Source organism: Octopus bimaculoides, chromosome 25 (genome assembly GCF_046866305.1).
Source record: "Octopus bimaculoides isolate indiv1 chromosome 25, ASM4686630v1, whole genome shotgun sequence".
Classification (NCBI taxonomy): Eukaryota; Metazoa; Mollusca; class Cephalopoda; order Octopoda; family Octopodidae; genus Octopus; species Octopus bimaculoides.
In genome coordinates, this window is record NC_142952.1 from 19,545,283 (window position 1) to 19,562,156 (window position 16,874).

General features: G+C 37.4%; 1 protein-coding gene across 1 annotated transcript in view; it reads left to right on the plus strand.

The window, feature by feature from the left end:
- LOC106878644 (uncharacterized) overlaps positions 1-16,874 on the plus strand; it is a 122,998-nt gene that overhangs the window by 52,152 nt on the left and 53,972 nt on the right. The window contains exon 4 of the mRNA XM_089341806.1: positions 16,686-16,760. Within this exon, the coding sequence (XP_089197932.1) occupies positions 16,686-16,760 (75 nt within the window). The remainder of the gene's footprint in view (positions 1-16,685; positions 16,761-16,874) is intronic.

Below are 16,874 nucleotides of genomic sequence, written 5' to 3' on the forward strand. Positions count from 1 at the left end.
GCAAAAGTCGACTTTGCCTTTCCTCCTTTCGGGCTCGATAGATTAAGTACCAGTGAAACATTGGGATCAATGTAATCAACTTATCCCTTCCCCAAACATTTCAGGCCTTGTGCCTATAGTAGAAAGGATTATTATTATTAAGACATGCTGGGAAAAATGATTAGCAGTGTTTAATCCATCTTTATGTCCCAATATCAACTTTGTCTTTTACCCTTTTGGGACTGATGAAATAAGTATTAGACAAGCACTGGGGTTGATGTAATCGACGAGCCTTCTCCCCCAAATTTCAGGCCTTGTGCCTATAGTAGATAAGATTATTATTAATAACGAAATATAACAGTCAAATAAATAAGATACTTCTGGATGTGACTCCATTTTCTATTGAATCTAATATTGTCACCACCTTCCACCCCTGATCAAGATATCTGATTTCATATATTGATCAAAGAATTCATTAGTCATTGTCATAATTTTATTTAATTTTTGTAATTAGGAGTGACTGTGTGGTAAAAAGCTTACTTCTCAACCACGTGTTTCTGGTTTCAGTCCCACTGCATAGCACCTTGGGCAAGTGTCTTCTGTGGCTTTGGGCCAACCAAAACCTTGTGAGTGAATTTGGTAGACTGAAACTGAAAGAAGCCTGTGATATATATACACACATACACACATGCATATATGTGTGTGTGATTATCCTCACCACCACTTGACAACCAGTGCTGGTGTGTTTGCCTACCTGTAACTTAACAGTTTAGCAAAAGAGATCGATAGAATAAATACCAGGCTTAAAAATAAAATGAATTACTCAAGTCGATTCATTCGACTAAACTTCTTCAAGGTGTTGCCAGCATGGCCGCGATCTAATGACTGAAAGAAGTTTAAAAATATATACTGTTAAGAGTAACTTTGTCTTCCTTCTTTCTGAGAGTTGATAAAAATATATACCAGTAATACACCAGGTTGAGTTTATTGATTCCATCCTCACAATCATTGTGCCAAGACTAAAAGTCGTTAATTATTATTAACAATGTTGACAGACTGTAGGCGTAGGAGTGGCTGTGTGGTAAGTAGCTTGCTTACCAACCACATGGTCCTGGGTTCAGTCCCACTGTGTGGCATCTTGGGCAAGTGTCTTCTACTATAGCCTCGAGCCGACCAAAGCCTTGTGAGTGGATTTGGTAGACGGAAACTGAAAGAAGCCCGTCATATATATGTATATATGTATGTGTTTGTCCCCGCAACATCGCTTGACAACCGATGCTGGTGTGTTTATGTCCCTGTAACTTAGCGGTTCGGTAAAAGAGACCAATAGAATAAGTACTAAGCTTCTAAAGAATAAGTCCTGGGGTCGATTTACTCGACTAAAGGCGGTGCTCCAGCATGGCCGAAGTCAAATGACTGAAACAAGTAAAAGAGTAAAAGAGACTGGGTTTGTTTCCAATTTACTTGTACCACATAGCAGAGTAAGTTGTCACTGACTGTCTCTTTCTAGCCTTGAATGAACCACAGCAGGGGAGGCTTCATTAGGGCCTTTGCAAGATAGGGGGGGGGGAGAAAAAAAAATAAGGTGTTTCATTTTAGCAATGATTATAAAAGAAGACATTGTGAATTTAGATGCCAAACAAAGTGTCTTATTCATTCAGTTTTGAATGTTTATTAAGCACACCTGGTCTCTTCATTTGGTAAAAAAAAAAAAGGAAAAGGAACAAACAAACAAAAATACTATTGTCTGGTCCATGCTATCTACACAGATTGTATAGAAACTTGAAATGCTAGGAAGATGCACGTGTAAGTGAGTAAGTGTGCGTGCATGTGTGGATGTGTGCACGTGCATAGACACACATAATGTATGTGTGTGTGTGTATATATATGTTTATGTGTGTGTGTATGTATATATATAAATCTGCTGGTGGCTATTTCTGACTACTGTATTTACTTACCAGTTCCATCATGTAACACTGCACTGCTATGTATTTCTGTCAAATCTATGCAAATCAATTTCTCTCTTTCACTTTGTACGTGTGTATATTATTTATATATATATATATATGTGTGTGTACGTGTGTTTGTACACCTACTTATATATATGTATATATATATATATATATATATGAGAGAGAGAGAGAGAGGTGAGGAGGCACAAATATATGCATCCGCACATACACTCCTCTTCTCTCAGATTTCCTAAACAAAATACCTTGATGGTTAAAACTGCACTTAACCATACAAGATCATTTCTTTGGGAATCTTTCTCCTAACTACTTTCATCAGTGCCTCAACTTTACTTTTTCAAAAATTCTTCAAAGTAACATAACCTGTTTTCTTCTCTCTCTCTCTCTCTCTCTCTCTCTCTCTCTCTCTCTCTCTCTCTTTCTTTAAACTATTTTATCAACTCTATCACAGTAAACAACTGTTTTTAGTTTAGTACAAATGTTCATCTCTATAAAATTTGTTTTTATCCCTTCGCTTTCTCCTCACCTCATTCTTTCCTGACATCTTTCTATCTCTCTATATGTCTCTCTTTCCATGCCTCTCACATTCTCCTCTTTCTGCCACTCTCACATTTTCTCTCTCTCACACACTTTCTCTCTTTCCCTCCCTCCCTCTCTTTTCTTACCAATTTCCCAAGCTGGTTGGTTCCTACTTCAGTTGGCATTAACATGATGTTCTGATTGCTATTTGTGTTCACTGAACGTCCATGCTTTCTCTCTCTCTCTCTCTCTCTCTCACACACACACAAACACACACTCACTGTCTCCCATTCTCCCTTCTCTCTTCTCCATTCCCACCACCACCACCACTACTACTGTTGCTGCCATAGCAACCACCAATCCTACTGATAGCTGTAGCACTGTTTAGTGAGTACAGCTTCAGTGTGTGTGTTTGTGTGTATTTATGTGTATGCATTTGTATGTGTGTAGAGAGAGAGAGATAGAGAGAAAGAGAACTAGAGCCAGTGACTTGAAAATATGATGTCTGCAGTCACCAGCATTTCTTCTCTTTTTCTCTCTTCCATTCTCTTTCTCTCCACCCTCTTCACTTTTATATGTCCTACTCTTCTGCCTGTCTTTCTGACTGACTGTCTGGCTGCCTGCCTGCCTGCCTGCCTCTTGTCTTACTCCCTCTCTACCTGTCTATCTCACTGTCCCTCTCCCTTTCTTTCTCTCTCTCTCTCGCTATCTGTTTGTCTGTTTAGCTATCTGGCTATCTTTCCCCTACCACTCTTCTAACTGACTGTCACCTCATTGATTTCAAGAGTGGTTGTGTTATGTCCAGAGGCTGTTAGTTATTATGGCTGACCTCTTCACTCAGCACATTACTACACACATATGCACCACGCACACACACACACACACACACACACACACACACACACACACACACGTGCCTGCACAGACTCACAACTAGACATAGGCACTCACTCACGCACGCGCATGCATGTATGCACGAACTCCCTCTCACTCATTTTCTCTCCAGGCACTTGTGTCCCTTTCACAATTGATAGCAGTCAATGCATTTCCTCTTTCTCAGCTCTTAAATATTGCAGCTGGGAGAGTTTGTAGTAATATTGATGACTGCGGCGATGATGATGATGATGATGATAGAAATGTTGGCTCCCTTTGTACATGCACACACACACACACACACACACACACACACACGTATATACATACACATATACATAGTTTTATCACTGATCATTTATTTTATTTTTATATTTCTTTGACAAAGGCAGAAATGATCTTTTAATTGAATTTTAATTATTTGTTACCTTCCAAAATCAGAATGGACTAATGGGGCACTGTATAAGTGTGTGTGTGTGTGTGTGTTGTGAAAGAGAGAGAGAGAGAGTGGTTACAGTTGACTTAAGACTTGTATTTTCAAGATATTAATTCTGTTATTTCATTCTTAATTTTAGTTTTATCTAGAACTGTGAGCTACAATATGTGTAACCTGGTTCCAATTTATCAGAGAATTCCTATTCCAAAGCCCTTTCACAGCACCTTGTACACAAAAACAACATACATGCACCACAGGTTATCTCTTTTCATCTGTAAACTGGATTTGAACCCCAGTGGTGTATGCTATTGTCAGTTACATAGTGTTTCCATCTGCCAGCTTTCACCAACAAACGATAAACTGTCTCAGGCTTTCTAAACATCTCTATGGAATCTATTTGACAGCTGGATGGACTACCCCTGTGAAATTTTAACCCTTTAGCATCCAGGTTACTCTGTTAAATGTAATTCTTATTTATTCATATTGTTTTGGATTAATCATACATTAATTTATCTTTAAACTTCAAGATTTTGATGATGTGATTCTTTATTTCTGTAGAGACATTGTAGGTTGGATGTGGGAGGCCACATATGGACAGTTTGAACATACAATAGGTACAACATATGGGCTGGACATGACTGGTTTGGATGCTAAAGGGTTAACTCCCTACTCTCTCAACTTGCCAACATTTGAACCATTAACTCTTTGTTACCCTAATTGTCAGTGGTTATTTAATTACCTTAATTTATAAACTGACTGGATATTTTTCTTTTTCTTTTTTTTTCTTCCATCTCTTGCAATATAAGAAACGAGAGTTGGTATGCAAGTCAATAGTGTGTACATAGTGCAAGGCAACATGTATACAGAGAGGCTTTATTTATGTGCCTCTGTATGTGTCTGCATGTGTGTGTGTGCGCACGTACTTGAGTGTGGGTGTGTGTGGCATTTCTGGCAGATTGACAAGCAGCCAGTGCTTGAAACGTAGCAGATGTACAAGAGTTTATTGGTTGAGGAGGCAGTTGAAACCTCTCACTTGTGATATTTTTTTCATGTTTCAACATTAAAACAAGTGATAAACACGTGGTCTTAGTATCATCAGTTACAAGTCTGTTGCTCTTTCGTTTCAAATTATTAGAGCTTGTAATATCTAATGCAGAATTATATATCAAAAAATTGTTTCAAAGGTGTAGGCATGGCTGTGTGGTTGGGAAGCTTGTTTTCCCAACTACATGGTTCTGGGTTCAATCCCATTGTGTGTGGCACCTTAGGCCAATGTCTTCAACCATAGCCTCGGACCGACCAAAGCTTTGTGAGTGGATTTGGTAGACAGAACTGAAAGAAGCCCGTCGTATGCATATGTCTACATCTATGTGTGTGTGCGCATTTGTGTCTGTGTTTGTCTCTCCATCACTGCTTGACAGCCGGTGTTGGTGTGTCTATGTCCCCGTTACTTAGCGGTTCAGCATAAGAGATTGATAGAATAAGTACTAGACTTAAAAAATAAGTTCTGAGGTTGATTTGTTTGACTAAAACCTTTCAAGGTGGTGCTCCAGCATGGCTGCAGTCAGATGACTGAAACAAGCAAAAGAATAAAGGAAGTAGTCACAGGCATGATTGCATGGTTTAGGAAACTTACATTACAACCACTCAACACTTTGGGCAGGTGTCTTTTGGTATAGCACTAGGGTGAGGTCAACTTCACCTTCCATCCATTTAAAGGTTGATGGAACAAGAACCAGTTGAATACAGGAGATTTCTGTTAATGTTGTTGCTTAACTCCAAATCAATCCTTATGCCTTGTGAGTGGATTTTGTAGACAGAAACTGAAAATCCGCCGTTACGTTCTGAGTTCAAATTCCGCCGAAGTCGACTTTGCCTTTCATCTTTCGGGGTCGATAAATAAAGTACCAGTTACACACTGGAGTCAATGTAATTGATTTAATCCCTTTGTTTGTCCCCTCTATATTTAGCCCGTTGTGCGTGCGTGTGTGTGCTTGTCTCCCCCCCCCCCCCCTGTTACCTAGCAGTTCGGCAAAGGAGACTTGGTAGAATAATTACTAGGCTTACAAAGAATAAATCCTGAGATCAATTTCTCCGGTTAAATCCTTTGAAGGCAGTGCTCCAGCATGGCCGCTGTCAAGTAAAAGAATAAAAGAATTTATGAAGAGGCAGCTAACTGGAAAAATCATTACTGTGCCCGGACAAAGTACTTGGCAGCATTTCTTGTGACTCTTTGCGTTCTGAGTTCAAATGCCACCAAGGTCAACATTGTCTTTCTTCTTTTCAGGGTCAGTAGAGGAAATACCATTTGTAGTCAACTTAACCCTCTCTCCTAAAATCGCTGGCATTGTACCAAAATTTAGAAAGAATTAATAATGAAGGAAACTATATATTCCCTCAACCAAGTAGAAATAGCAGCCAAATCTCTTTCATAACACATATGATCTTAAGAAAAGGAAGCACACGTGATCTGGGAGACACTCGGCAGTTGTTTCTAGTAGCATGACTGCATGGAGGTTCCCATGTTGGCTGATATAGAATCAAAGGTTTTTCCAGCTCTGTCTTTTTTCTTTTATCTCTAGTCCATAGACTACCTTATCTAATTCTTTTACTCGTTTCAGTCATCAGACTGCAGTCATGCTGGAGCATCTCCTTGAAGTAGTTTCGTCGAATGAATTGACCCCAGTACTTACTTTATTTTTAGCCTGGTACTTATTCTATTGGTCTCTTTTGCCCAACTACTAAGTTACAGGAGCATAAACATACCAGCGGTGGTTGTTAAGTGGTGGACCAACACAGACATAAAGATACATGCACGCATGGGCTTCTTTCAGTTTCTGTCTATCACATCTACCCACAAAATTTTGGATGACCTGAAGTTATAGTAGAAGACACTTGCTAAAGGTGTCATGTAGTGGAACTGAACCCTGAACCATGCAGTTGTAAAGCAAATGCAGACTTGGCTGTTACAGCTAGCAAATCAAACAATTGCACAGGGTGAGGACCAGTAACTTCCCTTTTGTAACAGTCTACTGTTAATCTTCTTTTTTTCCGTAACATTTGCCTATAGCACATATGTATATTATATATTGATTTCAAATTTTGGCACAAGGCCAGCAATTTCGGTCGTGGGGCTAAGTCAGTTACGTCCATCTACCAAATCCACTCACAAAGCTTTGGCCGGCTTGCCAAAGGTGCTACGCAGTGGGACTGAACCTGGAACCATGTGGTTGGTAAGCAAACTACTTATCACACAGCCACTCCTGTGCTTATGTATGGGAGAAAAAATTATATTCAGGTTACACTGCAGCACACCTAGCTCCATCTTGTGGCCCATTAATTGTGGGAACACTGCCCTTGATACATATAATAGCAGTGGCACAGCCATATCAAATATTCTTCCTGTTTTATGCTCAAACCAGCCACATCTGGCCTCTTACACTTACCCCACAATGTCATTCTAAAAGTAAACATTCACATCATTGACATTGTGCAGATACAAGATAATGCAAGATTAATTTAAAACATTGAGAATAAATAAAGATTATATTTGACTTAATAATCTGAACGCTAAAGAGTTAAAGCCACAAATATTTTAAATCGCACAAAATTCTCTAGTGAAGGTCTGAAGCCCACAGAGAACATGTCATTCGCTCATCTGTTTCTGCCCCCTGGCAGACACAGATCCCCTCATCACTATCAACATGTGGAATAAATGGTTAAAAGCTGGTTGCTAACTTTGGATATTACTCATCATAGCAGAAAACTAAGAACTGAGAGAAACCCTTTTGTTACCATATTTCTGTTAACACAAACTGCTTTTGTTTCGATTAATTTTTTTACTACTACTTTCGTTGGGTACCACGACGAGGGTTCCACTTGATCCAATCTATGGAACCACCTACTCGTGAAATAAACATGCAAGTGGTTGAGTACTCCACAGACACCTGTACCCTTAATGTAGTTCTCAGGGAGTTTCAGCATGACAGAATGTGACATGGCTGACCCTTTAAATTACAGGTACAACTCATTTTCCTTATGATTGTGAGCTGAAAGCCGTAACTATAAGCCATGCACTGAATTTAATAAAATAACTTCCTTGTTGTTAAACTGGGGTCTGGAACAAATTAGCATAAAATTTTGGTGGAAGATTATAATTTAGACCATTTTAATCTTTTAGCACTAAAATCAACCATATCTGGCCCAAATACTCAACTTGATGTATAAACTACCCAGATCTGACCTCTCACACCTATTCTACAACGTCACTCTAAACATAAACAATCACATTAAAATCTCAAAACCATGAGATACAGCAACACGCACACACGTGGGTGTGTATATTCTTGCTTCTACTCTTGTCACTATTATTGTTGTTGACATTGCTTTTGATCAGTAATATATCTTCCTAAGGAATTCCCTTGGAAATTTTGTGACTGGCTTCATCAGTAACCTTTTCATTTTTTTTCTATTTATTTTTCTTCTTTGTTCTTGAGAAGAAAGCCAACTTAAAGCAACTTTTTTCAGACCAATTTTTAAGTACTAATTTCTAAACCTGCGAATAGTAAGTAGGTGGGCATTGCCAACCAGCACCCCATTATTGCCCCCAAAGTCTGGTACTTGTTTTGTTGGTCTTTCCTGTTAAACCACTGAGTGCATGTAAACAAACCAACATTGATTGTCAAACAGGGGTGGGGACAAACACAAAGGCACACCCATATATACACATGACAAGCTTCCAAAAGTTTCCGTCTGCTAATTTCACTCACAAGGCATTGGCTGAGGTGGAGCTTACCCAAGATGCCTTACAGTGGAACTGAAACGTAAAACGTATTTGTAAAGTGAGCTTCTTTAACCACACAGCCATGCCTGAGCTTATTAGCAAAAACTCCATTAAGTTACATTGTGGAATCAATTTTGTATATTCAGTATGTTCAAAACAAATTGCATCAGACTGGTACCTCAAAATTCTATCTCTCAGCTCAGAATAATTTGCAGTTATTGAAACAACAACAACAATCATTAGAATTGATATATTTTTGCCAGTGAGAAACGGATCTACTTATTTGTGTGACATAGACTTCTGAAGTCCTGGAACCAGTGGGTTCTTGTAAGGTGTTTTGAGCTGTTGTTTGATTGTCAACGACCTTCTTTAGGACAAAGGTCAAGAAATATGGTAGTTGGTTCAAGAGAAGTCAAAGGAGAAAGCTGGATGTTAGTATATTCAGTTTCTGCAGTCATTTACAAAACTTGGTCAGCATCATGGAGGAAAATTGGTCTTTTAATTGACAAATGCTTGACATAATTGTCACACTTCTTGGTTCATTTTGTCAACTTCTCTGCAGTTATACTTTCAACTGTATTCTAGAAATAATGGTTAATGATTCCACTTGATGACAACCAGTTAGTGACTGTAATTTTCTTTTTTCATGTAGCTTTGGTTTGGGAAAGTGTTTTAATTCTTCACTTTCTCTCAGCCCTTGTGCAGAATGCCATCAGCCATTCTATAGAAGCCATCTGTTACCACATACCTGAATGCTGTTAACCCCTTGGCATGTCAACTGACCATTTCTGGCCTAAATATTCTCCCTGTTTTATTTGTTCAACCAGCCAGTCAGGTCTCCCTCACCTACTGCAAAATCTCATCCTAAAAATAAACAGTCACATTGAAATCTTCAAGATATTGGTAATGCATGATTAATTCAGAACAATCATGAATAAATAAGCATTATATTTGTCAGAATAACACTGTGTAACACAATTTTTGTTTTGGGGCAGCTGCTGTTATTTCCTATTTGCTTACCCCTAGAAAGTATAAAAAATGGCTAATATTTCCTTCAAACTTTGCTTTTCTTACATTTATTCAACCCCCAAAGAATCCCTCTCAACACATGGCTATACTGTTCCCCCACTACTCCTGTTCATGATCAGAGATGAACATATTGTCAGCCACTAAGGGACATGATCAAGTGGTTCAGGTTAAGCAACTGACAAGCAAATCTATAGTACTGAGCAGAATATTTGCTATAATGATATTTCTGCTTCAGCAACTCAGTGCTGAATCTGTCTGAAATGTAATGGAAAATAGGTCAGTTTTAAAAATATTGATGCCCAGGTCACAAAAGTAACTTTGAAGGGAATATTAGTGATTTCCTTTGATTTCTAGATAGAAGCAAATAGGAAATAACACTTACTGACCAAAGACAGAAAAAAGTTTTTTTAAATTTTATTACACAGTGTAATCTGAAAGGTAAAGGGTTAAAAAAAAAGATTACTTTTATTGCACAAAACATGGGCAGGCTTCAGAATAATGATTTTTTTTTTTTTTTTTTTTTTTTTTTTGTATGGCCAACACATTTATTGAGCTGATTTAAGTTTCTGTTGTAGTGGAAATGTAACAACTCTTGAATGGTCTTCCTTTTTTTTTTACATATCTTCTGTTACTTTTCCTTGTATTGCATGGGTCCCCTTCGATGATGGCCTTCAGTTGATTTTTGTTAATTGCAGAAGGCCATTCGCAATCTTCTTCATCTTCAAGCCCCTTATCTCCCCTATAAAATTTTTGGAACCAATGTTGAACTGTCTTTCTGTTGGTAGTCCCTTGTCTAAATGTTTGGTTTGATATTGTGAGCATTTTTCTGCCAATGCCAGTTTGCATTTTGTTTTAAAATTCAAACAATAAAATCACTAGAATTTTTCCCCCCCTTATCTTTCACTTGACAGCCTAAAATAAAACAAGAATAAATAGTAAAAGCAAAACCATTAGCATAAATCAATAGACTGAAGTCTGTACTTCAGAATGGTTATATTACATAAACACAGTTAAATAAAGGTTTATTTGAAAATACGCATCAAAATTTAAATAACAAAACCACAGTTATTTTTGCACCAATTATTATAAACGCTCATGCTTAAAAGAAGCTTTTATGCAGATGTATGTGATGTGTGTGTATGTGTGAGAGAGAAGATAATTTATTGATATATAATAGGGAACTCTTTGAAGATACGGATTAAAATATTTATCAACGAGCTAGAGCAACCTGTTGTATGTTTTTGTATTTAGTTTTGTCAGATTTTTGATTGAAGACATGCAAGTTTTGCTTTTAAATGTATCTCTGTGGTCCTCACTTGATAACTACCAACAACCCCAGCCATCAACATAATGATTGCTTGGCCTGCTAGAAACAGAAGTCAAATTAATTAAACTTTCATTGAAAAAGGAAGAGCACATTGGATAATATGTATACCTAGATGTACTATGCCTAGGGCAGGAGAAGAGAAATAGTCATGCCTGGAATACTTCTGATCATAGGTCTTCTGCTCACTCAAGAGTTGACCTGAGATTAAAGACCAGCAGACCAAAGATTTCATTGTTAAGCTATGATAAATTGAAATAATATGTTTATAGTTTGAGGTAAATAAAGTAATTTCTTTTATCTAGAGATACCCAGTGTATTGTGGATTTACTACTGACTTTGAGCTATTTGATCACATTAATCTATCATAGTGAAACTGGTTGTTTAATCCTAGGTCAGCCTCAGTCATTGAGATCTATGATCAAGTTCATTCCACTTACGACCATCCAGGTATTTTTTTTTCTCCCCAGATATATACGACTGCATTGTCTAAGGCAGTGGATCTTAAACTTTGGTGGTAACATTTCCTTTGTCTCTTGTGAGCTCTCAGGGTTGTTGCAAAATGTTAATGGGATGGTATGAAAGGGCCCTGGGTAGAGGTATTGTGATTTTTCTTAGAAATAAAATTTTTAACCAAATAATAATTCAAAATTGAATATTAGCAGTGGAGGTGATATTATGATCTGAAAAATGGGCAAAGGCTAGCAACAGGAAGTGCATTTGACCATAAAATCCTGCTTCAGAATCAATCCCTTTCCTAGGCATGCTGACATGCTAAAATAGATAAAAGATTTATCATAGGGTCCACTAGACCGTACACATAACTAAAATGAAGTTCATGTAGGGTTGGATAAGGCAATGTGAATGTGGCTGTGTGGTAAGAAGCTTGCTTCCCAATCACATGGTTCCAGGTTCAGTCCTACTTCATGGCACCTTGAGTGAGTGTCTTTTACTATAGCCTTGGACCGACCAAAGCCTTGTGAGTGGATTTGGTAGACAAACTGAAAGAAGCTCGTGTGTGTGTGCGTGTCTGTTTGCCTCTGTCTCTGCTTAACACCTAGTGTTGGTTTGTTTACATCCCTATAACATAACAGTTTGGTAAAAAAGACTGATAGAATAAGTACCAAACTTTAGAAAAAAAAGTACTGGGGTTAGTTTGTCCAACTAAAGATTCTTTAAGATGGTACCCCAGAATGGCCAGTCTAATGACTGCAACAAGTAAAGGATAAAAGTTAAAAGAATGAACCATAAATGATTGTGTAATAAAATAATCTGGTATTTGTTTTTTTTTTTTTCTTTTTCACTTCAAAACATGGAGAGGAGTGTTTGTAAAAGACCATTCCATAAAAAAATGGTGCTTAGCCAGAAAAAGCCGGGAGCTGCTGGTGTGTTGTCGTTTCCTTTTTAAGATGCTAAACAAAATTTGACTGCTATCTCTACTAAGTCACATGACTACAGAGCTCTTGTAAACCTAGTGTTTTGTTTGATCTTTTGACTATTGTGTTCATAGTTTTTAATTTATGTATGTCTGTGTGTCACTAAGTTGAAGATAACTCTGGGTCATGTAGATAAAAGCATCTATTAATATTTATCTAGGAAAGGCTATATTGGAGTGGTTTCCGGTTTTCACCAGGTGGTCTACAAATGATCTGATAGTTACACCCAACAGTTAAAATGAAATAGAGTCACGTATAGTTGTTCTTACCCAGAAACAAAAAGAACTGCACATTTAATAAATCTGAATTCTTGGTATCCCTAAGTAGGTACTACACTATCTTATCTGTTGATCCAACTCAACTATTTGCCTCTTCAATCATTACTTTGCTCTGTGTCTGTGTGTCTTCATAGACTTAGGTCTGCTTGTGAGTATGTATGCATTCTGGCTAGTGTGTCAATGTAAATATATATAACAGCAGCAGTGTCAGTGGGTGCTTTACTATATATGAGGGGGGGGGGGTGCTGTAAAGTTCCTGGCGTTAAGGGTTTATCGTGAAAGGCCTGGGTGGAGACCCAACCTTTCTGCGTTCTTTTATGGGGCTTAAAAAAACTGAAGGGCTCCTGCATTAAGTATGTGGATCTGAGAAGGGAATATGTTGAATAAAATCATAATTAACTGATCCTCCTGTGTTTTCACCCAAAACCAGGAACTTTTCAGGCATGGCTATGTGGCTAAGAAGTTTGCTTCACAATCACTTGATTACAGGTTCGGTCTCACTGCATGGCACTTTGGACTAGCCTTTTCTGCTACAGCCTCAAGCTTATCAAAGCTTTGTGAGTGGATTTAGTAGACGCAAACTGGAAGAAGCCCGGTGGGTGTGTTTGTGTCACCTTGTCAGTGTCATTCATTTGCAAACTTCGTGAAAGCATGTTCAGTCATTGTATTGTTCTTATTTCAAAGGACTGCAAGAAATATTACTTTGCTTAGAAACACTTGAGCAGTGGCAATAGAAAGACCATCCAGTTGTCAAAACTCTGCTACAACAAATTTTGTTTAACCTGTGCCAGCATGGAAAAGTGGATGTTAAAATAATTTTGATGAAGAATAAGGAGTAGCCATTATTATATCTATCTGTGCTTCACAGTTCCATCTGCTGTTTTCTTGTTTTGATTGTTGTTATTTAGAGCAGCGTTTGAATTCAGCTTTGTTTGGTGCTATCAATTATGAGCTGCCATCCACCCTTTTCCTCACACAGATGTGCTTTCCCTACTCATTTGAATACAGAAAGAAAACCACTTTAAACGTGTAGCATGTTAATTTAATGATTTTAAAATTGGGCCTGCATCTTGTGATACATAAAAATCTAGGTGCAACACATGCATACTTCCCCCACCCCCACCACCATCTTTGTTTCTATTAAAGACAGAATGGGAATAACATTTGGAAGCTTTTAAAGCCTCCATATTTCAAGGTAAATATCCTCTCCCCCAGCCCAATTCTACCTACTTATTTTTCAATAATTACATCCTTAAAAAGTTTAAGTGAAACACCCAAAATATGTGACCTTGAATAAATCCTAGAAATTATATTTTCAACCTGTTGAACTCTATGGTTCTGACAGCGTGTGCAATTGTTATTTATGCACATACGCACGTGTACAGCAGGCTCATCCTTTTAATTATCTTCTTAATGGCATAAAATATATAAAATTCATAAACAACAGGTGCAGATGTAGCTGTGTGGTAAGAAGTTTGCTTCCTGACCACATGGTTCTAGGTTCAGTCCCAAAGCACACCTTGAAATAAGCCCTGTGTGTGTGTGTGTTTGTTTGTTTCCTTCCACTGGTTGACAACTAGTGTTCTTTTTTTTTTTTACATCCTTGTAACTTAGCTCACCAAATGAAACTGATAACATAAGTACCAGGTTTTAAAAATTAAGCACCAGGGTCAATTCTTTTTGACTAAAACCCTTCAAGGTGGTGCCCCAGCTTGACTGCAAGACTGAAATTAAAAAAAAAGAGAGAAAAAGACCACTTTTGAGGATATAGCTATTATTCCGAAGTGTTCGCTGCTGTAGGTGGATACATCAGGTGCATATTTTATACTGCTTGCTCTGATCTTGAAGGGTTAAACAAATATGTGTGTCTATTTTAGTATGTCAACTGTTACAAAATGAAATAATGCTCTTGACATTTGTACAATATAAATAAAATTGAACTACTGTAAATACATTTCAGCCATTTAAATTTTTTCCCTGTCTCTTTGTTACCTTTTTTTTTTTTTTTTAAACCTGCTGTATTATTTTAAGGTAGTTGGGGTGGCAGAATAGTTGGCACCTTGAACAAAATGTTTTGTGACATTTCTCCTGGCCACAGTCTAATGACTGAAGCAAGTGAAAAAAGGGGAAAAAAAGCACTTTATACAAATAAATTAAAGTATAATTAAACCTTGTAAACAAAGACAGAATAAAAATGAGAATTAAACATTGAAAAACTTTTGTGTTCTCATCTACACTCGAATGAGAAACCCATTGGGTAGGTCTGGTTAGTGTGCTTATCCACTTGCCAGTATCCGAAGGTGTTTGTTAACACTTTTGAGTGGGTTGTGATAGATGGGTATGTTTCATTTCTTTTGTAATATCTTTTAACCTCAACTAAGCTTCACTCTTTTTCACCATTATAACCTTGCATAACAAATCTTTTATCAGTTGTCAGGTGGTGAGGAAGGACATTGGCACATCATCATCATCATCATCATCGTTTAACGTCCGCTTTCCATGCTAGCATGGGTTGGACGATTTGACTGAGGACTGGTGAAACCGGATGGCAACACCAGGCTCCAGTCTGATTTGGCAGAGTTTCTACAGCTGGATGCCCTTCCTAACGCCAACCACTCAGAGAGTGTAGTGGGTGCTTTTACGTGTCACCCGCACACATATTTTTGGCAGGTATCCATTACAGTTTCCCTCTATCAAATTCACTGATAACATGTTGATCGGCCTGGGGCTGTGGTAAAAAAAGAGTTGACTAAATATATCATGCAGTGGGACTGAACCCCAAACCATGTGGTTGCAAAGCAAGCTTCTTAAGCACACAACCAAGTAATTCTGCCTATCAAATATTTGTTTGACGAATCTCATTAAAACGCCAGCAAATTTGTGGAGAATCAGCTCCAGCCCCACTACAAAACTGGTGCTTTATTTTATTCACATCAAAACAATAAAATACAAAGCTGACCTCTGTGGGATTTGAACTCAGAATGTAAAGCATCTGCACAAATATGACAGACATGGTATTTTGTGCTACACCACTGTCTCTCAACCGTTTTTTTTTTTATATCTATGGACCCCTTTGATCCATATTTTACTCAGATGGACTTTTGTAGTCATTTGCTGTTTAAAATATCATATGGCACAGCTGTGTGATAAGAAGCTTGTTTCTCAACCACATGGTTCCAGGATCAGTCCCACCGTGTAACACTTTGGACATATGTCTTCTACTATAGCCTCAGGTCTTGTGAGTCATTTAGTAGACGGAAATTGAAGCCTATCGTGTGTGTATATATATATATATATATATATATATATATATATATATATATATATATATATATTTGTGTGTGTTTTTGTTTGTCCTCTCACCATCATTTGACAACCAATGTTGATGTGTTTACCTCTCCATATGGTTCAGCAAAAGAGACCAGTAGAATAGGTACTAGGCTTACGAAGAATAGGTCCTTAGTTCAATTTTCTTCAACTAAAACCCCTTAAGGCAGTGCTCCAGCATGGCCACAGTCAAATGAGTGAAACAAGTAAAAGAAAATTTTTTTATAATTTAATTTTATTAGATATTGTATTTAAAAAATGTTTTAAATATTTTGTGTGTTGTGGATGTATAAGTAATTCATTGCAGAGAAGTTTTGACGACAAAATCTTATGTGGACCCCAGTAAAAACTACTGTGCTACACTGTATAGGCGCTGCCAATCTATTGCCATGATCATGATCATGCTGATGATGATGACAATAGCAATGGCAGCAACAACACTTCTGATGATGATTACATACCATGTCAAGTGAATGCTAACCTTATTGGCTGAACATCCTTCATGTTTCCCTGTCTTCCTCAATGGATACATATTATGAATAGTATTTTAATTGCTGATTTCATGTCTATATGTGTAATACTCTTTTCTTCTTCTTTTTTTTCATGTTGTTTGTGTAATTTTATATCAAAAATGATATAGCCGAAGTTGTTTTTAATATAATTTATGTGTAATTATATATTTAAAAAAAGTAATATAGCTAAAGCATATTGTTTTTTCTTTTATTATTCAGACCCATGTATGGCTACCACGAAAAGGAGGAGCAGTTTTTAAAAATCTATTTTTACAATCCAAATTTGATTAAAAAGTAAGGTTCAATATACTTTATATTTTCCTTCCACTCTTCAATTTTTACTTCTGCTTTTGCTATTTTTTTTCTCAATGTTCTAATCAGTTTCGTTTGGGGTCCCAAAACCAGGGG